General features: G+C 39.9%; 2 protein-coding genes across 7 annotated transcripts in view; one reads left to right on the forward strand and one right to left on the reverse strand.

Moving 5' to 3' along the window:
- The window catches only part of LOC128687878 (protein lin-52 homolog), a 27,904-nt gene extending 16,744 nt beyond the window's left edge, over positions 1–11,160 (forward strand). The window contains exons 4-5 of the mRNA XM_070083501.1: positions 2,232–2,407; positions 6,008–11,160. Of these exons, the coding sequence (XP_069939602.1) occupies positions 2,232–2,374 (143 nt within the window). The 3' untranslated portion in view covers positions 2,375–2,407; positions 6,008–11,160. The remainder of the gene's footprint in view (positions 1–2,231; positions 2,408–6,007) is intronic.
- LOC128687876 (uncharacterized) overlaps positions 10,684–24,993 on the reverse strand; it is a 323,177-nt gene continuing 308,867 nt past the window's right edge. For 5 of the 6 annotated variants that reach the window (XM_070083497.1, XM_070083496.1, XM_070083495.1 and 2 more), the window contains 4 exons: positions 22,687–22,862; positions 19,781–20,006; positions 19,120–19,252; positions 10,684–11,571 (listed from right to left, as the gene is read on the reverse strand). In XM_070083497.1, coding sequence (XP_069939598.1) covers positions 11,523–11,571; positions 19,120–19,252; positions 19,781–20,006; positions 22,687–22,862 — 584 coding nt within the window. In that variant the 3' untranslated portion in view covers positions 10,684–11,522. The remainder of the gene's footprint in view (positions 11,572–19,119; positions 19,253–19,780; positions 20,007–22,686; positions 22,863–24,993) is intronic. The other variant, XM_070083498.1, reaches the window with a different exon arrangement.

A 24,993-nucleotide genomic window follows, 5' to 3' on the forward strand; every position in this document is an offset into this window, starting at 1 on the left:
AATGGGTCTGAGTGGTCAGTGTGCATGGTATAAAAAAAAGTCCTGCAGTATGCAGTGTATAATGAGAAAAAGAAAACTCCGACTGTGTTTTTGGTTTAAAACACTGAGTTTGCAGTGTATTTTCGTATGGTATAGATGGTCGTATTCTAGTTTTCTTGGTCACATTTGATAGAATGGAAGATATATTACAGAAATAGAGATGATTTTGAATGTTTTTTGGATTAAAAGTACCTTGAAATTGAGCTCAAAATAGCAGAAATGTTTGATTTTTTGCCAGTGTTTAAGAGTAAACAAATCACGCCACGCATCCAGTACACGTCAACTGGTGGGTCTAATATGTTTTCACAAATGTGCTGATATTATTTATACCAATTGATAGAACAAATGGAGTTTAGCGAAATAGCTATGAGTTTGGTCGACTGGAACAATGGAATTGGCCGAAAATAGAGCTGAAAGTGGGCAAAAATTGCTAATGCGTAAATATCACCGAGACCACTAACTTCACAAGAGCGTAATTCCATGAGTTTTCCATCAGATTTCGTACTATTGGTGACATTACCATCAAGATAAGATCATTTCATAAGATTTTTTTTTTTTTTTTTTTAATTTTTCGACACTGAGAGAAAGTTTGTGAGCAGGGGTCTTGACAGTGAAAGGGTTAAAAGGGGAGTGTTGATGTGACATGGCATCAGTGAATCCCTGGTGTTTGCCACACTGTTTGCTCAAGCTGGTACTCAAACTGGTGCTCCCACAAAGTACTAAGTGGTCCCAGATTTTTTTAATACTGCATGCACCAAGTGTTAAGATCCATTCTAAATTGACTAGGCATCTCAGACCAATCGTGCCAAATTTGGTGACAGGAAAAATAAAATGTTGAGCTACATTTGGAGCTCTAGCAGTAAGAACGTAAATCAACGTTTGGAAAGTTAAAGGGTTATTGTTCTTTGCAAACTGCACAGATTGCATGCGATGAGATAAAATGCATATAAGGAATTAGTGATAGGATATTGCAAAATAGTGAATTTGCACCTATCGCATCTACATAAAATAGAGAAGACCTGTGCAGAATTTCAGCATTATACAAAAAATATAATTGGAAAAATCATCAGTAATGTCTCCATAAGACTCAACTTAGACTTATACAGACAACAAGTCCCTACTAAGAATGGTGTCTCACAGAGAGACGAGCAGTACATTCCGTCTAACCCACGGAGATGTACTCCACACAAACCAGAATCAAACACATAATAGATGACAGAGCAGATTAAGCTTGTGGCCACCATGAATCAACAGCCAAAGAGAGAGAGAGAGAATGCTTGATGTAACTCCTAAAAGAGTAACGATGAAAATTGAGTGAGGCAAACCCTGCAGCCCAAACATCAGGTGTGATCATGTGACTAAACAGCTACCCCAGCAATTGAAACAAGCATGCAGGGGTTTAACATGTGCTGACAGTCAATCAAAATTCCATCACCGAGCACGGAGAGGTGTAGGCATACATCCTACCTACTTATTTAAACTAATGTAATAAGTCTTATAATATAAAGCAAGACATTTTCATTTTAGCTGTTAATGGAATTATTTCCAGTGTAAAATTATGCATAAATTCGAAATATATAAAATATGTACATTGTGTACCTTTCAGAGGGTGAAACATGATGTTATTAAAGTGTCAGCTGCCTTGACCTCCCTTGGTTCTCATGCAGTGGAATTGACTTGAAGATTTTTCTATTGCCCACATTGAAGACACTTCTATCCTTTCTTGAGACCATGACTCCAGTATTGTATTTACAAGAGACTAGATTTGGGGCATTGGAGCTGTCCCTGAGTTCCATTTACATTTTTTATGCCTTTGTACCCACTGCTGTTGCAATTGCCAAGGGGGTTGTGGGTATCTTGGCAATTTCTCTTCAGAATGTCCCATAAGAACTGTGTCATCAGCAAAAAGCAATTTTGACAACTCCCATTCTATGCCAAATTCACTCTCTTTCATTCCCACATCTCGTCCCAACACCTTAGCATTCATTTCTTTTACAACCCCATCTATATATATATGTGACATCATACATCCCTAATAATTTCCATTACTTGATAATAATATGCATGAGTTAAATTGAAAATCTAACTGGTAGATTAGTAATCTAATAATAATAATCACATAACTAGTCTAATTACATTAACTGCATTTTTACATAATGGAGTACTGTATGTTTGTGCTTCTTTATTAACAGAATTTCGATTGCTGACAGCTTTGGAAATAATTGAAGAGGTGAAGAAACTTCAGAATGTTGCTTACCAACTGGGTCTGGAGGAAGCTAAAGAGATGACCCGAGGAAAGTATTTACACATTCTCAATAACAAGAAGGAGAAATGATTGGCAATAGATGGAGGAGCACTTCTTTGGAAGGTAAGGAAAATATTGTAGTATAGCCAGAAATCTACCAGTATTTCCCTTTGTGATATTGCAGTCTTACCATATGTAATTTACAATATGTACTATGTGTGGTACAGTGATCAGCAAAATGTTCTTATCATTTTAAAGTAGATTTAGTCAGCCACGGGCTAAAATGTACTGCATAATTTAAAAAATCAGAATTTTTTTTATGTATATCAATTTACAGGCTAAGACCTGTTATCCTACCTTAGCTCATTTCTAAGCCCAACCCTGGGGTATGCTATCACCCCGATACCTACTTACAGTTGACTAACACCCAGATACCTACTTACTACTAGGTGAACAGGGGCATCAGGTGTAAGGAAACATGCCCAACGTTTCCATCTGTGGCAGGAATTGAACCATGAACGCTCAGTCTGTTATTTCACACACAAAAATGTATCACTTAATATGTAACGTTAGAGTTCATTGCTTTAACCCATAAACGGTCCAAGCAGATCTACGTTCACATGTGTAGTGCTACAAAAGTAGATCTACGTTTTTTTTACATATTTTCAAATGTAAAAAAACAAAAAGAAGATCTACTTTTTTTACATACTTTCAAATGTTGAAAAAACGTATATATACGTTTGGACCATTTACGGGTTAAAAGTACAGCATGAAATATAACATTGTCTAATAAAAGCAGTGCTGATGTATTAAAAAAAATGGAATTTGGATACGGTGTTCAGATCTATGAATCATGCATTCATTTATTGTAGACTAGATCAAGGAAATTAATATTTTATGTCCAGTACATTTGCAATATACTCTTTATGGAAGGAAATGTTAGTAGAAGGTTCTGTGATTCAATGTTGTCATGGCACATGCCTCCTAAATTAAAAAGAAAAATATTTTAGGATTGGGAGCTGTTAACACAGGAAAGTAAAGATAAATGTATATTGATTGCAAGTGAAAAGAGAAAACTTGTAAGATTTACATGATGTCTTACATATTCTGGTAACAGAAAGAAAAGCTAACAAACTTGCTGGAATGCAGAATATTTTAAGAGCTTGAATTTTGCACTTGTATGACAGGACAATAGTACTGTCCTGAATAGTTGCTGTCTACAAAATCATATGACAGGGCAGTAGTGCTGTAACCCTTTGGGTGCTTGCTGACTACACTCATGGCAAGACAGTAGAACTACTTCCCATGGTGGTTACCAACTACACTCATGGCACGAAACTAGTACTTTCCGTGGTGGTTACCGACTACGCTCATGACAGGACGGTTCATTTCTCTTGGTAATTGCTGATTATGCTTGTTACAGGAGAGTAGTACTTCCCATGGTTGTTGCTGGGTTCACTCATGACAGTATAATAGTACTTACCTCCTGAGTATTTTTTTAACAGTGCCCATTTCCCGCTGAGGTAGGGTGACCCATAAAAAGAGAGGAAACACATTCATCGTCATTCATTCAATTGCTGTCTTGCCAGACTTGTGCAGATGCCACAGTTCAGATAAAGGTTCCGAACTGCAACATCCTCACCCCTCCTTTAGAGTGCAGCCACTGTACATCCCACCTCCAGGACTCAAGTCTGGCTAACCAGTTTCCCCTGAATCTCTTCATAAATGTTACCGTGCTTACACTCCAACACCTTGGAATGTGACCTGGTAAAAAGGCATTGCTTGTTGCCAGCCTTATAATAATTGTACAATTGTTTTTATTTTAAATGTTTTACTTTGTGCATAAAGTTTAGCATTTGTCATGAATATAGGCGGTACCCGCTTTCCAGTTTTCAATGATGCAGCAGTTTTCAGTTCTGTCCATTCTTCATTTATTCAGACTTCCTACAATAAATATATTCACCACTCACTATAAGCTAAGGTTGAAAATATTTTAAGGTAAGTAATGATGTGTAAAGGTAGAAAGTTGAAAATGAGCATAGATAAGAGTAAGGTGATGAGGGCATCAAACGATCTAGATAAAGAAAAATTGGATATCACATTGGAGGGAGGGAGTATGGAAGAAATGAATGTGTTCAAATATTTGGGAGTTGACTTGTCAGCAGATGGGTTTATGAAGGATGAGGTTAACCATAGAATTGATGAAGAAAAAAAGGTGAGTGGTGCTTTGAGGTATCTGGAGACACAGAACATTATCCATGGAGACAAAGAAGGGAATGTATGAGTATAGTGGTACCAACACTCTTATATGGGTGTGAAGCATGGGTTGCAAATGCTGCAGCAAGGAGGAGGCTGGAGGCAGTGGAGATGTGTCTAAGGGCAATGTGTGGTGTAAATATTATGCAGAGAATTCATAGTGTGGAAATTAGGTGTGGAGTTACTAAAAGTATTAGTCAGAGGGCTGAAGAGGGGTTGTTGAGATGGTTTGGTCATTTAGAGAGACTGGAACAAAGTAGAATGACTTGGAGAGCATAATCTGTAGGGAAAGGAAGGTGGGGTAGGGATCATCCTAGGAAAGGTTGGAGAGAGGGGGTAAAGGAGGGTTTGTGGGCGAGGGGTTTGGACTTCCAGCAAGTGTGTGTGACTGTTAGACAGGAGTGAATGGTGACGAATGATTTTTGGGACCTGACAAAGCCTGGTCATGGACTGGGCCACAGGGGCATTGATCCCCGGAATGCCCTCCAGGTAGGTAACTGTTGGAGTGTGAGCAGGATAATATTTTGTGAAAGGATTCAGGGAAACCAGTTAGATGGACTTGAGTCCTGGAGGTGGGAAGTACAATGCCTGCAGTTTAAAGGAGGGGTTTAGAATATTGGCTGTTTGGAGTGACATCTAAACTGTTGTATCTGAGCACCTCTGTAAAAGAGTGATAATGTGTGAATGATGGTGAAAGTATTTTTCTTTTTTTTTTTTTGGGTCACCCTATCTCAGTGGGATATATGACTGGTTTGTTGAAAAAAAAAAAGTGTATACAGCCTCTCCTCACTTAATGACGGGGTTTCGTTCCTAAGACCACGTCAGTGAACAAATTCGTCGGTAAGCAAGGAGCATACTATAATGGTAGTGTGTTTTTGTCAGCCATCTTTGATATTATTTTAATGTCATCTTTGCACCATTTATAACATTTTTACTATATTTCTAAATGTTTATACAGTAGTGTACTGTATTTTGTAATAAACAGAATAGAGGAAATCAGCTCTAATAGATATTATTTAAGTATGCATACTGGTCAGAGAGCCTGTTGTAAGTCCAAGTCGTCAGTAAACAAGTACATCGAAGTTAGGAGAGGTTGTATATATGTGTGTAGTCCCTGTTCTTAATCCACCCTCTTGGAAGACTGGGGTCTGTTGTGGTGTGTGTACTCAATGGATATTTTTACACAATATATTCATATGCCCCAAATCCACGTGAGTTATGTAGAGCCACACATACTCGACTTAATTTAGTTGGTTGATATACAGAGCAGTCGAATTGTCTCGTTATTCAGCACTTTAAAACATAAGCTATTATTGACATTATCAGCTTGTTGCTGCTGTTATAAAAAATTTGTTACTATCATTATCAACTTGCTATTCCTGTCATCATCAAGTTGATAATATCTTCGGTTTGCTACTATCAATATCAGCTTGTTACTATCATTACTAATTTACTGTCATATTACAGATATCATCACATGGAAAGCAAAAAATTCAAAGTAGAGTATTAACAGCGCTTATAATATGTCCAGAATTCATTTCATTACTGACCAGAAGTCAACAAATTTAGACTAAAGAAGAGATACACCTCATCACTGAACAGGAGAAGAGTTGCTGGGTTTTTATCCAAGCAAGTGCCCTGTGAAAAGAGTGGCATACCTCCTAAGGGTGTGCCACACCCCTCAGCCACAACTGCTCAAATCTCGCCCCATTTCGGTGATCCAGCGTTGGGGGTGAGGAATGAGGTAGGGACAGTAGATACAGTTTTTCTTAAGTCCATTGTATATATACACTTAAGTACCTGGTATATATACAATAGTTCACATCTACAATATATAATTTTGTTTAAAGATCAGTCCTTACCAGTATACTTTGGATAATGAAGATTCTGCTGTGTATTGCATTTACACATTTTATAATGAACATTAAAATTAATGGTAATTTTAATACAATTTTGTAATTATTTGCAAACTATTTTTTCTTTAATGTAATAAAGTTAAAAATATAAAAGCCTTCTTAATTCTGAGTGTATATTAGCAAGTTATTTTTCTGGATAGTAATAGATGAAAAGATTTTTATAGAGTTGAGAGGGCAATAAGTTTTAAGCTGATCCCATGAATTAAAACTAATATTTAGCAATATTCTTATACTCAGTACATTTCCTGTTTTTTTTTTTTTAACTATCATTGTTTTTATTTGTTACATCCATGAGTATGTGCTGAACTCGTAGGGTAGGTCATACAGCATATGGAGAATGGGAGGCAGTCGGGCTCAATCTGAAGAAGGGAAGCTCCAATTCCTTGGGTTTATAAGCGTTCACCAGCATCAAGGCACCTCCCCTTCCCCCTTTGATGGATTATTTAATTCTAGTCTCTTCAAGTGTGTTGCCTTGTTGCAGGTGATGAGCTCTTGTTCCAAAGAATTGGAGTTATTCTTCCTTGGCTCAAATCTGATTACCTCCTGTTTCCCGGGTTGTTTGGCTGCTGTGGGTTTAGCATTCCCCATAAATGTAATATCTATTCTCTTATTGTATTGCCCCACAAATACTGTGTATTATGTATTCACTTAATTTTTGTAGTTAACCTGAAAGTTGTACATTTAGAGATATTGTGTATAAAAAAAGACACTAGATGCAGTGGAGTTCTTTAATGGTACAATGTTTTGCCCATAGCTGGAGTTCTTCAAATAAGATACTCCTTAAAATAATGCAGAAGTCGTTTGTATGAGTCAGGTGCATTGAGGTTTCAAGTTTAAGGTGCTGCAGGCAGACTACGAGCCATTGTTCTAGAACAATTAGTACTATAAGGGTTGTTAAAATGAACATGCAACTAATTGATGGTGTTTGTAAATTTTATTGCAGATAATTCCAAGCATCTATTCTTGACTGTTTTTTCCTGAAACTATAGTCTGGTCCTATCCCATGCCATTAAATGAGCTGCAGTTATGGTGCTGTGCATGCACGCGCGCACATTCCTAATACTATCCATTCTGCAAGTGTTTTTGTGTTCCTATAAGCATAGAGGCAAGCTTCTAGTCATTTTCCTGATATAGACTAGGTCACATTCTCTACATGAAATGTGTAAACCTCTGCATCTTTGCGTCTGGTGTGTAGCATGGAGGTCCTTGTACAGTCTTGTATGATCTTAGTAGTGATCACTGTGACATTGTGTTGGCCTTGTATAATATGGATACTGTATTGATATTATCTTTTAATGGTGGTGCCCGGGTGTCTGCTTTCTGCTTGCAATGGCAGATAACTTATTGAGGAAATCTAAGGTTGGAGAAGAAATTCTCCATAGAGTTTTGTTCATCTTTCAAGAATTCATGAGTAGATGGAGTGCTCATAGATGAAACTAGATTAGCACTCTTCTTGGTTCTCAGATGGTTGGAGAAAAAAATTTAGGTTGTTTTGGTTTCTGGTATACCATTCACCTCAGGACATCATCTTGTTTGGTATACCAGACATCTAAGGGAAGGGTCTCGTTAATCTCCTCCAAAGTAAATTGTATGGAGGATTCTCTCTGGGTTACTTATTCAAGAAATGCTGGAAATTAAATTGTCTTAGTAAGATGACCAGCACATTATCAGCATATCTTAGCCTAGTGATGTGTTGCAGAATGATACTATTGAAACTTGTCTTCCATCATTCTGATTCATCGCTTGGTTGAGATAAATTTATGATGTGTTGGTCATCATACCCAAGCAATTTAATTGCCAGCATTTCCTTGAACAAGTAAACCAGAAATAACCCTCCAAGAATTTTGTCCTTGGAGGCAAAGAGGGGAATGTATGAGAGTATAGTTTTACCAACACTCTTATATGGGTGTGAAGCATGGGTGATAAATATTGCAGCGAGGAGAAGGCTGGAGGCAGTGGAGATGTCATGTCTGAGGGCAATGTGTGGTGTGAATATAATGCAGAGAATTCGTAGTTTGGAAGTTAGGAGGAGGTGCGGGATTACCAAAACTGTTGTCCAGAGGGCTGAGGAAGGGTTGTTGAGGTGGTTCGGACATGTAGAGAGAATGGAGCGAAACAGAATGACTTCAAGAGTGTATCAGTCTGTAGTGGAAGGAAGGCGGGGTAGGGGTCGGCCTAGGAAAGGTTGGAGGGAGGGGGTAAAGGAGGTTTTGTGTGCGAGGGGCTTGGACTTCCAGCAGGCGTGCATGAGCGTGTTTGATAGGAGTGAATGGAGACGAATGGTTTTTAATACTTGACGTGCTGTTGGAGTGTGAGCAAAGTAACATTTATGAAGGGGTTCAGGGAAACCGGCAGGCCGGACTTGAGTCCTGGAGATGGGAAGTACAGTGCCTGCACTCTGAAGGAGGGGTGTTAATGTTGCAGTTTAAAAACTGTAGTGTAAAGCACCCTTCTGGCAAGACAGTGATGGAGTGAATGATGGTGAAAGTTTTTCTTTTTCGGGCCACCCTGCCTTGGTGGGAATTGGCCAGTGTGATGATAAAAAAAAAATAAAACAATTTACTTTGTATGGATATATCAATGTTTGGTTTACCAGACAAGATGATGTCCTGAGGTGAATTTTATATCAGAAACCAACCAACAACAATGATCCAATTCATCTTTTTTTACACCATAATGAGAACTGAAAAGTCCAAATAGGATTTTTTTTTCTATGAGCACTCAGTCTGCAGTGATGAATTCCTGGAGGATGAACAGATCTATATAGAGAGCTGCTTCCCCAGCCTCAGACTTCAGCATGTGATCTGCCATTGCAAGCAGAAAGCAGACATGATGTACCAAAAGGCTAAAAACTAGGACACCATTAAGAGATACTACTGACAAGGCCACAGCAAGCAGAGTATCCCTTATGCTATAGAAGTCCAACAGAAATGTCAGTGATCACTACTAAAACCACACACCAGATGTAAGGATGCAGGGGTTTACAGCATTCCATGTAGATAATATGAGCTGATCTGCATCACAGAATAGACTAGAAGTTTGCCTCTTCATCTACAGGAGCACAAATATGCCTATGGAATGGATAACATTAATATGGGTGCGTGCATGCACAGCTCCGTAACTGTTACTCTCAGTGGCATGAAATAGGACCAGACTATTGTTCCAAGAGAATAAGCATGGTTGTTTGGAATAGACTACTAAAAAGATTACAATCTTTAAACAAAAAATACCTAATATGGGCCGGTACACCACCTGCAGTACCTACTTAATACCTCAATGCACCTGACTTTTGCATTATTTAAGCTTTTTTTTTATATCTTTTGTGGTGTGCTTTAAAAAGTCCACTGGGTAAAATGTTATTTCAGTAAAGGGCCATTACAACTAGTCATTTTTTTTAACACTTGCTGGCATCCTGCAGTAGATGTGTTTAATTAATTCTTAATTTTAAATGTATTGTTTGCATAATAGGTACAGTAATGAAACTGCTATTTTATTAAAGCTGTTTATTACCCTTACACTGCAGTTGTAGGGATTAAAAAAAAATTCATATCACATTTCTACATAATTTGTAAATGATAAATACATAGTATATACAGTTCAACAATACACATGAAACAAGGGTACTTATGTGGTCTTTAGACTATTATGGGTTTAGCTCTTCCACATGATACTAGTGTGTTTTGCTCAGTTGTGAGCTAGTTTGATGAATTTTATTATCAAAAAGAAGCAATCAACCTAGTATGATGAATAAAAGTTCTGAAACACCTGGGTATTTTTATTGGAAAGCTTTACAACATTGTATAGCCAGCATGGTCAATTTCTCACAGAGGTAGGAGGATGGAGAAACATACTGGAGCCAGAGAAGAGGTGCAGCAATTGAAAGATGTTACATGCAGGTTGGGGTTAGCTATTGGAGTTTCACAAGATGTGGAGATACACAGTCGAAACAAACATCACATCCACAGGTGGGTGGAACTCACTAGTGGAAGCAGGTCATTCCTTAATGTGGGCTAGAGGTTAGCAACAGGGTTGTAAAAGATATCCTCTGTACAGAGGATATCTTCTACAACTAGTGATAACCTCTAACCCACATTATGGGACTAATCAACTTCCACTAGTGGGTCCCATCCACCTGTGACATCAATTGCATTCTCTCTCCACATCTACAACTATTGCTAAATCTGTGGCCCAGATTTAAGCATGTCCTACTTCCACTAGCTGGCCCCATCCACATGTGATGTATTCACCTGCTGCAACTCTCCTCTGGCTCCAGTATAAAAGTCTCTCTGCCTGTCTGAGATTGACAAAACCTGCTGTATAGGAAAAAAAAAAAATCTCAAAGATATCCAGGTGTTGTGCCTGTGTCTCATTCATCAGCATTTAGATACTGCACCTTCTGATGCAATAACTGATCAAGTGTAGTGGAAAATATAATGCTCACACTTGACCAAAAAATTCTTATATCTTGTATTCCTAAGCATCTTGTTTTACCTGTATGTTGGCAGTTTGCACATCTTTCCATATATAACAGATGACAAGATTAGTGCCGATTATAAAATGTACATTAATTGTAAATATTAGTTGGCTAGATAACATGTAAAAATGACTGTAGCCTTGGAGACAGGTTAAAGAAATATCTACATGGTACAAATTATGAAGACATACTTTGTAGTACTACTTGTATTAAATAAATGATCTTTTAATTGTGATGACTACAATTATCCTTAATGTCACTTAGATTTTGATCAAGAATAAAACCCTCATCATACTAAATAACCTATATTGGAATAGTTCTTTAAGCACAAATGTCACAACTACCAACCATGACTGGAGATACATATTCGCATACAGTTCAATGTAGTATTATCCACAGAATTTAGTTTACCTGTTTAATGTCTTTGGTTTAATGCTGGTCTGGGTAAACCCCTTAAAAATAACTATGTAATAATTTGTAAAATCTCATCCACAGTAGAGGCTACCACAACGTGGATGTCCGCACATAAAATTACCATCCTTCACACTGGGCTCTTTATACGCTTTATCAACTTGAAGGTGTATAGACGTCGTTATTCTTCAAATTTGTCTAGATCATCAAATGATTTAGTTTTGTGTGCTCTGAAATGGGTAAAAAAAAAAACATACATAAATATTCTGCATATATACATAATATACAAAGAGGCAATGTATGGAGGGAATACAGAGGATGGTGTGGGGTCATCTAGAGTACATTATAGGTTTGAAGTGGTTTAGGCATGGCGGGGAATAGGATGACAAAGAGGGTGTATAAATCTGGGGCGGATGGATGGGGTCATCCCAGAAATGGTTAGGAGTGAAGGGAAAGGGGTAAACGAAGTCATGAGTTAGAAGATCTTCAGCATCCAACAGACTTGTGTGAGCAGTATAAATTGCAAACGAGTGGCTCTAATGCTTAATGTGCTGTTAGAGTGTAAGCAAGGTAACACCTACGAAGGGACTTAGGGAAATCGGTTAGCCACACTCAAGTCGTGGAGGTGGGAAGGGAAGTCCCTTCGCTGAAGAAGGGGTGGGGATGTTGCAGATGTAGGGTAATCTGTATTGTGATGTTGGCACACTTCTGACAAGATGCTAATGAAGTCAATGAGTGTGAGTGTTTGTACACTCACTTAATTGTACTCACCTAATTGTGGGTACAGGTGTCAAGACTCAGCTCCTGGCCCCACCTCTTCACTGAATGCTACTAGGTCCTCTCTCTCCCTGCTCCATGAGCTTTATCATACCTTGTCTTAAAGCTATGTATGGTTCCTGCCTCCACTACATCACTTGCTAGACTATTCCACTTCCTAACTACTATATGACTGAAGTACTTCCTAATATCCCTTTGACTCAACTTCCAAGTATGACCACTTGTTTGTGTCCCCCCTCTCTGGAACATCCTGTCTCTGTCCACCTTGTCTATTCCACACAGTATTTTGTATGTTGTTATCATGTCTCCCCTAACCCTAGCACTGGTCCTAGAACTGACTCCTGTGGGACCCTGCTTGTCACAGGTGCCCACTGTGATACCTCATCATGTACCATGACTCGCTGCCTCCCTGTCAGGTATTCTCTGATCCATTGCAGTGCCCTTCCTATTACACACACCTGATCCTCTAGCTTCTGCATTAATCTCTTGTGGGGAACTGTGTCGAAGGCCTTCTTGCAGTCCAAGAAAATGCAATCAACCCACCCACCCCTCTCTATGTCTTACTTCTGTTACTTTATCATAAAACTCCAGAAGGTTTGTGACACAGGATTTGCCTTCCATGAATCTGTGCTGGTTGTCGTTTATACTCTTGTTCCGTTCCAGGTGCTCCACCACTCTCCTCCTGATAATCTTCTCCATGACTTTGCATACCATACATGTCAGTGACACTGGTCTATAGTTTAGTGCCTCTTTTCTGTCTCCTTTTTTTAAAAATGGGATCTACATTTGCTGCCTTCCATACCTCAGGTAGATGCCTAGTTTCAAGGGATGTGTTGAAGATTGTGGCTAGTGGTACACACAGCATTTCTGCTCCCTCTCTAAGGACCCACTGGGAGATGTTGTCCAGTCCCATTGCCTTTGAGGTATCAAGGTCACTTAGCAGCTTCTTCACCTCCTTCTCAGTTGTCTGTGTCATCCAACACTTGTTGGTATATTCCTTGTTGGCATCCCCCTCTGTCTTCCCAGAGTCCTCCATCTCCACTGTAAATACTTCCTTAAATCTCGTGTTGAGCTCCTCACATACCTCCTGATCATTTCTTGTGAGTTCCCCACCTTCTTTCCTCAACCTGGTCTTTGACTGTTGTCTTCCTCCTAATGTGGCTCTACAGCAGTTTCGAGTCAGACTCGACTTTCAATGCTATGTCATTTTTGTACTGTCGCTGGGCCTCCCTCCTTATCTGTGCATAGTCATTTCTGGCTTTTCGACTAATCTCCTTATTTTCTTGGGTCCTTTGCCTTCTGCACCTTTTCCATTCTCTAGTGCTCTTAGTTTTTGCCTCCCTATACCTTCGGGTAAACCAAGTACTCGCTTTGGTCTTCCCATTATTTCTGTTGCCCTTGGAAACAAACCTTTCCTCTGCTGCCTTGCATTTCATTGTTACATATTCTATCATTTCATTTACTGACTTTCCTACCAATTCTCTGTCCCACTGAACCTCCTGCAGGAAGTGTAGACAGCCTGTACTGTCTGCCAGCTTAGTTCATATTTCGCGCCACTAAAGTGCTGTCCTGTGGGCCTGCTCCAGGTCTGTGGGATGCTGGGCTCACACTCACTCTCTCTTACAGCGGCCTAGCAGCAAGACAGAAGGCCTACTAGTTCTCCCTCTCGTGGGGTGGCCCTCCTGGGCCATGGGCACAACACACAAGCCTGTGTACCCACCACGACTTTGCAAATAAAGTAAGAAGCCTCCGAAGACGTTTATAATTCACACCCCGCTTGCAGAAACACCAAATAATCGCATGAAACATAAGTTCCTCATACCTGTGTAGTCCCGCCTTTTATCATTTGGCTTTTCCCATTCAACTCCTGTTACCCCCTCCACTTGTAACTGTACTATGTATGTATGTATGTATATGTGTGTGTGTGTTTGTATGTGTGTGTATTTTTGTTTGTTTGCTTTTGTTTTGAAAATATATATATAAGGGATTCTGAAAGCAAATTACAAAAGTTGGTGGATGAATTTGGGAAGGTATGCAAAAGAAAGTGAACATACATAAGAGGAAGGTGATAAGGGTAACAAAAAGTGTAGGCAATGATATATTGAATATCAGTTTGGAGGGAGTATGGAAGAAGTTTATGTATATGGATATTTGGAAGTGGACATGTCAGCAGATGGGTCTATGAAAAGGTGAACATAAGAACATAAAGAGGACTGCTGCAGACCTACTGGCCAATGCTGAGCAAAGCCAAGTCGCACCCACTTGAGTATTTGTCTAACCTATAGATTGGGGGAAGGGGGGGGAAAAGTGGGTGGTGTGAAGTATCTGTGGAAAGAAAACTTGTCCGTGTACCTTTGAAGAATTTCGAGAGCATATCTACTCTGAGCCCGGCCATGGGCCAGGCTCGTCTGGTGCTCGCCTGGTCAACCAGGCTGTTGTTGCTGGAGGCCCGCTGCCCCACATAGCCATCACAGCCTGGTTGAACTGGCACCTGGTGAAGATACTTAGTCTAGTTTCCTCTTGAAGGCTTCAACACTTGTTCCAGCAGTGTTTCTGATATCTTCTGGTAAGATGTTGAAAAGTCTGGGACCCCAGATGTTGATACAGTGTTTCCTTATTGTCCCCACCGCACCCCTGCTCCTCACTGGGTTTATTTTACACTTCCTCCCATATCTCTCACTCCAGTATGTTGTTATGGCAGTGTGCAGATTTGGGACCAAGCCCTCGAGTACCTTCCAGGTATATATTATCATGTACCTCTCTCTCCTCCGCTCCAATGAGTACATGTTCAAGATTTGCAGGCGTTCCCAGTAGTTTAGGTGCTTTACTGGCTCAATGTGAGCTGTAAACGATCTCTGTATTTGTTCCAGCTCCAATATTTCTCCTGCCCTGAACGGGGCCATCAGCACTGAGCAATATTCTAAGTGAGGGAGCACTAGCGATTTGAAGAGTGTCACCATCAGCATTGTTTCCCTTGTTTTGAAAGTTCTCAATACCCACCCAGTCATCTTCCTGGCTGTCGTGATCTTTGTCTTGTTATGGTCTTTAAAAGAAAGGTCTGCTGACATAATTATTCCTAAGTCTTTTACGTGTTCCTTACGTTCTGTTTGGTGACCCTCTTGAGTTTTGTATATAGTGCTCCTTTTGAGTTCTTCATTCTTTCCATACCAAAGCAGCTGGAACTTATCACCATTGAACGTCATGTTGTTTTCCACTGCCCACTGGAAAACCCTGTTTATGCCTTCCTGTACTTTTTCAGTGTCCTCTACCGTACTGACTTTCATGCTTATTTTAGTGTCATCTGCAAATGATGATACAAAAGTGTGCTGGGTGGTTTTGTCTATGTCTGCTATGAGGATGAGGAACAGCAGAGGTGCCAGGACAGTGCCTTGGGGCACTGAGCTTTTGACCTCGCTGATGCTGGATCTTGCCCTGTTCATTACTATTTTTTGTGTTCTGTGTGTTAGGGAACCGAAAATCCATCTGCCTACCTTCCCTGTAATGCCCATGGCCTTCATTTTGTGCGCTATCACTATGATCGCATTTGTCAAACACCTTTGCAAAATCTGTGTAAATCACATCTGCGTTTTGGTCGTCTTCCAGTGCCTCCGTAATTCTGTCATAATGGTTCAGCAGCTGTGACAGACATGATCGTCCTGCTCTAAAACCATGCTGGTTCGGGTTATGTTGGTTGTGCTGGTCCATGAAATTTGTACCAAATTATAGTGATACGAACACTTTTATGTGAGGATACCTGGAGTTTACCTGGAGAGAGTTCCGGGGGTCAATGCCCCCGCGGCCCAGTCTGTGACCAGGCCTCCTGGTGGATCAGAGCCTGATCAACCAGGCTGTTGCTGCTGGCTGCACGCAAACCAACGTATGAGCCACAGCCCGGCTGATCAGGAACTGACTTTAGGTGCTTGTCCAGTGCCAGCTTGAAGACTGCCAGGGGTCTGTTGGTAATCCCCCTTATGTGTGCTGGGAGGCAGTTGAACAGTCTCGGGCAGGTTTTGAATGCTGCACCAACAAGGAGGCTAAAGGCAGTTAAGATTAATTTGAGAGCAATGTGTGATGTCAATATCATGTAGACAATGCAGAGTGTAGAAATTAAAAGGTGATGTGGGATAATCAAGGATATAACTCAGAGCTGTGGAGGGGTTGTTAATGTGGTTTGGGCATGTAGAAAAGATGGACAGAGACAGGATGAGGAAGAGGCTGTATAAATCTGGGCTGGAAGGTAGACAAGGCACAAATTGTCTCAGGAATGACTGGAGAAAGGGATCACAAGAATCTTTTGAGTTATAGGGGCTTAAGCATTCACCAACCTTGTGTAAATGGGTTATATAAGTGTGAATGGAGACAAGAGCAGGGTAATTTTTATGAAGGGATTCAGGGAAACCAGTCTGCTGGAGGTTGGAAGGGCAGTGCCTGCACTCTGAAGGAGGATGGGGATGTTGCAGTCAGAGGGGTCATCTGAACTGTGATGTCATCACATTTCTGGAAAGAGTGAATGCTATTAAAAGTGTTTTCTCTAACACACCGGCCATCTCCTGCCAAGGCAGGGTGACCCAAAATACAAACAATCACCATCATTCAGTCTGTCACTGTTCTGCCAGAGGCATGCTGATGCTACAATTCAAATGCTCCTTCAAACTGCAAATATCCTCACCCTTCCTTCAGAGTGCAAGCACTGTACTTCCCACCTCCAGGACTCTCTTCCTGCTAATCAGTTTCCCTGACTCCCCCTCATGTTATCTTGCTTACACTCCTAAAGCACTTAAAATCATCAAAATCACTTGTCTCCACTCTGATCTGTGCTGTATGACCCTAGTGGGTTTAGCATTTCATTTTTTTATTATAATAATCCACTCTGATCTAACATGCTCACACAAATCTGTTGGCTGTCCGAGCCTTTAGCACTCAAAACTTTCTTTACCCCCTCTCGCTGTATAGCCCTTGTGGCTTAGCGCTTCTTTTTGATTATAATAATAATTTACCCCCTCTCCAAACCTTCCTGGGATGACAACTACCTACTCCCCCTTGCCATCCTAGATTTATATACCCTTTAAGTCATCCTATTCTGATTCATCCTCTCTAAATGCTCAAACCACCTCAACTCCTCCTTAACCCTCTGAATTAAACTTTTGGTATCCTCATACCTAATCACCCTGCTCCAAATTATCTGAATAATATTTACAGCGCACACTGCCTTCATATATGACATCTCTATTACCTGCAGCCTCCTTACTGCAACATTTAAAATTCATGCTTCACACCCATATAACAGTGTTGATACCACTTTAGTTTGGTGCATTCCACTTTTGCCTCCGCGATGCACTATCCACCTATTGTATTTTATGATTCACCTAGTCTTTCTCAGCTCTGTCTCCCAACATGTCCTCTTCCAGATATCTAAAAACATACAGATAAACTTGAAGATAAGCTGCTGTGCAAAAAAAACAAAAAAAAAAACAAGGGCATTCTGTAAATACAGAATTTAAAGATGACAGGAAAGACCCTTTAAACAAGTGGCACATTTCACTGATAGGCACTGTTGTAAAATTTCTAGACAAAAACATTAGAATAAAGAGCTAAAACCCTGATACGAGTTTCAGTTTTGATCAGCAACATCATGTATATTAAATTTAATACCAAGCTATTAAAATAATCACAAATTACTTAATCCAGTAAATTTTGCATTTGCCTCTTTATTTGTCTATTCTATTGGGGGAGGAGGAGTATGGAAGAAGTGAATGTTTTCAGATACTTGGGAGTTGACATGTCGGCGGATGGATTTATGAAGGATGAGGTTAATCATAGAATTGATGAGGGAAAAAAGGTGAGTGGTGCTTTGAGGTATATGTGGAGACAAAAAGTTATCTATGGAGGCAAAGAAGGGAATGTATGAAAGTATAGTAGTACCAACACTCTTATATGGGTGTGAAGCTTGGGTGGTAAATGCAGCAGCGAGGAGACGGTTGGAGGCAGTGGAAATGTCCTGGCTAAGGGCAACGTGCGGTGTAAATATTATGCAGAAAATTCGGATTGTGAAAATTAGGAGAAGGTGCGGAGTTGATAAAAGTATCAGTCAGAGGGCTGAAGAGGGGTTGTTGAGGTGGTTTGGTCATTTAGAGAGAATGGATCAAAGTAGAATGATATGGAGAGCATTTAAATCTGTAGGAGAAGGAAGGTGGGGTAGGGGTCGTCCTCGAAAAGGTTGGAAGGAAGGGGTAAGAGAGGTTTTCTGGGCGAGGGGCTTGGACTTCCAGCAGGCGTGCATGAGCGTGTTTGATAGGAGTGAATGGAGACGAATGGTATTTGGGACCTGACAATCTGTTGGAGTGTGAGCAGGGTAATATTTAGTGAAAGGATTCAGGGAAACCGGTTATTTTTATATAGCCGGGCTTGAGTCCTGGAAATGGGAAGTACAATGCCTACACTCTAAAGGAGGGGTTTCGGGATATTAGCAGTTTGGAGGGATATGTTGTGTATCTTTATACGTACATGTATATGCTTCTAAACTGTTGTGTTCTGAGCACCTCTGCAAAAACAGTGATTATGTGTGAGTGAAGTGAAAGTGTTGAATGATGATGAAAGTATTTTCTTTTTGGGGATTTTCTTTCTTTTTTGGGTCACCCTGCCTCAGTGGGAGACGGCCGACTTGTTGAGAAAAAAAAAAATTGCTTGAGAAGTATTTAACCACCTATCATATTTCACAAATCAGATAAAAAGAAACTCTTCTCCTCAACAAGCTAAAGGTAGCAGTCTCCTGTGTGCTACATTTTACTAGGTCAAAACTACTAGGTATACCTGATATACCTGGAGGGTGTTTCAAGGGTTAACACCCCCAAAGTCCAGTCCATGACCAGGCCTCATAATAAAGCTACAAATATATGCCAAAGGTTTTTCACAATGACACGGATTCCATTTAGTCGCAGCAATGTAATTTTTAGTTATGCAGGGTAATTAAATTACTGGAGAAATAATTAACATAGGTTCACCGTTTCTTTGAAGATGTTCGACGACCTACATGCAGCACCACTTTGCCCGAACGGATAGCCTTGAACATGGCAATCGCTTCAGCATGACTTGCTCCAGCAAGGCTCTCACCATTCACAGCAAAAATCTCATCACCTAAGAATAAAAACAAAACTGTTTAATATTTAATAATTAATTTTTTTATTAATATTTTACAGTACTGTACTGTCTAAATATGAAAGCATATAAGCATTCCAGAAGATATAAAGTGCACACAATATCTTTTTTGAAATATGAATAGTAATCTTTTCTACTTTATTCCAGTATCACGTAGTACTTGAATGCAAGTACCTTCCTGACCTGTCCTCCTCGTTAACCACCTGAACAACCTAGCTGTTGCTGGGTTGTTTAACATTTTATATAAATATTGTTTATAAACTTCTGCTTTTATGTAGGTAAAATTTCCAGTACATGCTGATAAAGGCTAGAGTCCTGGACAACAGATGTTGATGAAGTGTTTTTCAGCTTCCTTGATAAAAGTGATTCTTGAACCAAAGAATGGGATTTATCTTCCTTTTCGATGGATCAAACCTGACGGCATCCCATTCTCCAAATGCTACATGACCCCTATAGGTTTAGCACTTTTCCCTAGTTAAAAAAAACAATCAAAACAAATTACTGTACCTTCTTTTAATGTTCCCTCCTCAACAGCTTGTCCACTTGGAAATATAGTTTTAACAAAGATGCCAATATTGCCCTTTGGAGAGTCCCTTCCTCCAACAATGGAGAATCCAAGCCCCTTCTTCCCATGGCCCTTCTCAAAAACCACTGTATGGAAGGAGAGATTGAGTGACTTAGGTCTCCGAGGCAGTGTTGATGTAGAGGAGGAACGATGTGTTCTCTGCGACACCTATGAAGTAAAGACAGTTGAAATACAGTATTTTGGGTAAAGTACTGTATATTTATTTTTATTAACACATCAGCCATTTCCCACCAAGGTAGGGTGGCCCGAAAAAAAAACTGTATAGTCTGTACTTTTAATTTTCATAATTCCCACTAAATTAAACATTACCATTTAATTTTGCTTATTTTAATGTGCATTACAGTGTACATACATGTATACAAGTGTAAAATGAACACACTACAGGACTTCCTACAGTATAATGTACAGGCTTACATATCACCCACCCAGCTACCTGTATTCTTTTTCAAGCTCTGCAAACAGTTTTGTCCCTTTCGTAATGTCAAAGAGTTATGCCCATGTATATTACACATAAAGCATACAATAACCATTGCATCAGAATGCTGTATATCAATTCTGCAAACTCAGTTTTGTGATTAACCTTCTTGTTGTACAACAACTATGGATATCCCACTTTGGGGAATACCTAAACATGCTACAAGGGTCAGGTTTTGAAATATACTGCGGTAGGATAACAGCTCTTAGCTTGTAAAATAAATGCTAGAAATAAGTATAATCCCTTAAATAAGTTGATTCACTGGTCTAGAACTGACATCTGACATGACAAAAAAAAAAATTGTTCTCCATTGTCACGAAAACTAGAAGTTTGAAAGCGTAAAAATAAGGAGGGAAGGAGACAGACAAATGCAAAGTTATTGTAAATGGAGATTTTAACCATAAATAAATAAACTGAGTAACTAATGAGGCTGGTCAATAGAATTCCTAAACATAACTTTTATTTCTCCATGGGGAAGTTGGAATAGAAAACTTTCTCCGTAAGCCATGTGTGTTGTAAGAGGCAACTAAAATCCCAGGAGCAAGAGGCTAGTAACCCCTTCTCCTGTACATATTACTAAAGTTAAAAGGAGAAGTTTTCATTTTTCTTTTTGGGCCACCCTGCCTCGGTGAGATACGGCCGGTTTGTTGAAAGAAGAATAACTTTTTTTATATAGTGTACATTAGTATATAATTGAAGTTATTGTTGTTATTTTTATTTACATAGCACTAGAATCATTTGGTTAGTCAGTATTTTAACATACAGTATCCTGTTCTTCTTTCTTTCAACACACTGGCCGTATCCCACCGAGGCAGGGTGGCCCAAAAGGAAAAACGAAAGTTTCTCCTTTTACATTTAGTAATATATACAGGAGAAGGGGTTACTAGCCCCTTGCTCCCGGCATTTTAGTCGCCTCTTACAACACGCATGGCTTACGGAGGAAGAATTCTATTCCACTTCCCCATGGAGGTAAGAGGAAATAAACAAAAACAAGAACTAGAATGAAAATAGAAGAAAACCCAGAGGGGTGTGTGTGTATATATATATGCTAGTACATGTATATGTAGTGTGACCGAAGTACAAGTAGAAGTAGCAAGACATACCTGAAATCTTGAATGTTTATGAGAGACAAAAGACACCAGCAATCCTACCATCATGTAAAACAATTACAGGCTTTCGTTGTGCACTCACTTGGCAGGACGGTAGTACCTCCCTGGGAGGTTGCTGTTTACCAACCTACTACCTAGGACAGTATCCTGTTACAAACATCAAATTTACAGTATCAATACCAACTTGCTACTGCTGTGACCGATTCTCTCACATACATAAATCACAATATCAGTGAAATTAAAAAAAACATTTTTCACATTCTGTAATCCATGTCATCTGTCTGGACCATTAGCAAATTTAGACACATGGGGAAAAAATGTCCACTATTTAATCCACCACGGTAAGGTGACCCAGCATTGGGGGATATAAATGAAGCGACACTGGTAAGAGAAGGCAAGATATCAATATTATACATAATATTTACCAGACTGGAGGAAGAAATTTTCAACATAAATTACTGTACATATATAAACAAATTTGGAAAGTGATTACATTCTATTGGAAATAACATATGCTGCTAAATATGGCTTACGAAATAAAAAAACAGAAAGATTAGATTACGTATATAAGGAAAGAAAATATAATCCCCTATATTGAGGGTATAGCAAGATTTACATCGGTGAAACAGGATGAGACCTTCAGATTTTTATGCAGGCACACAAATATGCATGCAGGATGGATGATGCAAAAATGCATGCATCATTAACTGCAGCTTACACTCTCATATAATGAGCTGGGAAGCAGCACTGCAGTTGAAGCAGGAGGACAGAGCCAAGCAAAGAGTTCTGGAGGCAACTACAATTCATTTAACTAATGTCAATGATCAAGAGAAAATGATGTATGTACATGCTTGCAGGAGCCATCTCTCATTATCCATGATTCATATACTATAAATGTTACTCATAACCTGGCCCATTTTCCTTCTCACATCATTTATGATCATTATTTGCCCAGTCTCACCCCTCTGACCTCATTTCTTACCTCTCATTCAACCTTTCCCAAGCCTGACCTCAGGGTGCTCGCTTGCCTTATAAGATGAAAGGAAGAACCTGCTCTTACTCTTGCCACTATTACTGCTACAACCACCAACATAATGGATAATTTAGCCTCTTGTACCACTTATTTCCTAATACCCTGGCATGCTAGATACACTGAAGATATCTAAGTGACTGTTATGGAATTCATTCTAAGACACAGGCGACAAGTACTACAAAAAATAGTCTTGCCACAAAACAAACCAACCTGTTTGGACATGGCAGTAAGTCCTGTACCATGTATGGATGCAACAGACGCCATGGATGTGACTGTCCTGGCCGACACCTGGGAAGTCTGAGAGGATGGCCGCTCATCAAACACTCCATCTTCCAGTAGTGGCAACAATCGTCTAGGCTCATCCTCACCTGATGGAAGAGGCAAACCTGTGTGAAAGTTGAATGGGAAGATTATGGAATCTGTGCATGGGGCTCAACAACAATAAATCATCTCAGACCATTAATTACCCAACAAAAGGCTCAGTCAAAATGAAAAAAATAAATTCCCCCTCCAGGCAGCATACTCCACCAATATTCAAAACTCTAAACTTACTGTACAAAACTTTCATACTTATTATTGTGCCTACTACATACATAGAACACTAAACTCCGATAAAAACCCTTTCCTTAAACTTCTCCTTACCAACCTCAACAGAATACATAACCATAACACAAGGCACAGATCACTCTCTGATGATCCCTGTGTCCACCTCACACTATGTAAAACCTTGATGCACATAAAAGGCCCAAAAACTTGGAATTCTTTCCTGTGAATACAAAAGGAACACTGTCTGTTTATCAATTCAAGACTCTTCTTAAAAAACACTTACTCACCCAAAACTAAATAAATATTGAATAACTGTATTTCATAGATGTATAACCAGTGACCCCTATCAAGTTTTGTTGTTAATTGTAATGCTACAAATTTGTACAACTATAATGCTTCATAACTGAAATTTTCAAATTTCATTGTTTAAAATACTCTATAAGGAATTTCACAGCTGACCTAGAGACTGATGACTGGCCTACAGAATTCTCCAATGCCAATGGTATTGACGATTGGACAGAAATTTTTCTTAACAAAATACTTAGACTATACAACAAACATTGTCCTATTAAAACAAAACAGATCACAAATAAATGGCTTGGTTGCCCATGGCTAACCAGCAGCATTCTGAAATCCATTGATAAGAAACACCAATATGACAAGCAATATAGACAGGACTTAATACACAAAGATATTATTAAACAATATTCAACAGTTCTCACCAAATGTGCAACTCTTGGGTATCTTTATTGAGGAAACGTTTCGCCACACAGTGGCTTCATCAGTCCATACAATGGAGAATCTTGAAGAACAGGAGGAGAATGAGGTAATCAGTCCCTCAACCTTGAGTCGATGTGGTCAGTCCATCAATCTTGAATAGAATACGGCATACGTCCGGAGAAGGAACTTATAAACCGTTGGTAGGAGAGGTGCAGCAGTCATAGATGGTGTCACATTTGTTCAATGTGGAAGTAGGTCGTGCCCAAGAATTAGGCATGTCGGTTCTCTGAACCATTCATCTACAAGTTCTCACCAAATTAATAAAGAAAGCCAAACATCAACCAAATCTTTCAGTGGGCTGCAGAAAACAATATGAAGTTCAACGATGAGAAATTTCAATTACTCAGATATGGTAAACATGAGGAAATTAAATCTTCATCAGAGTACAAAACAAATTCTGGCCACAAAATAGAGCGAACCACCAACGTCAAAGACCTGGGAGTGATCATGTCGGAGGATCTCACCTTCAAGGACCATAACATTGTATCAATCGCATCTGCTAGAAAAATGACAGGATGGATAATGAGAACCTTCAAAACTAGGGAGGCCAAGCCCATGATGACACTCTTCAGGTCACTTGTTCTATCTAGGCTGGAATATTGCTGCACACTAACAGCACCTTTCAAGGCAGGTGAAATTGCTGACCTAGAAAATGTACAGAGAACCTTCACAGCACGCATAACGGAAATAAAACACCTCAATTACTGGGAGCGCTTGAGGTTCCTAAACCTGTATTCCCTGGAACGCAGGCGGGAGAGATACATGATTATATACACCTGGAAAATCCTAGAGGGACTAGTACCGAACTTGCACACGAAAATCACTCACTACGAAAGCAAAAGACTTGGCAGACGATGCAACATCCCCCCAATGAAAAGCAGGGGTGTCACTAGCACGTTAAGAGACCATACAATAAGTGTCAGGGGCCCGAGACTGTTCAACTGCCTCCCAGCATACATAAGGGGGATTACCAATAGACCCCTGGCAGTCTTCAAGATGGCACTGGACAAGCACCTAAAGTCGGTTCCTGACCAGCCGGGCTGTGGCTCGTACGTTGGTTTGCGTGGCCAGCAGTAACAGCCTGGTTGATCAGGCTCTGATCCACCAGGAGGCCTGGTCACAGACCGGGCCGCGGGGGCGTTGACCCCCGGAACTCACTCCAGGTACTCCAGCAGATTCACTGACACAAGA

This window comes from Cherax quadricarinatus, chromosome 10 (assembly GCF_038502225.1).
Source record: "Cherax quadricarinatus isolate ZL_2023a chromosome 10, ASM3850222v1, whole genome shotgun sequence".
NCBI classification, from domain to species: Eukaryota; Metazoa; Arthropoda; class Malacostraca; order Decapoda; family Parastacidae; genus Cherax; species Cherax quadricarinatus.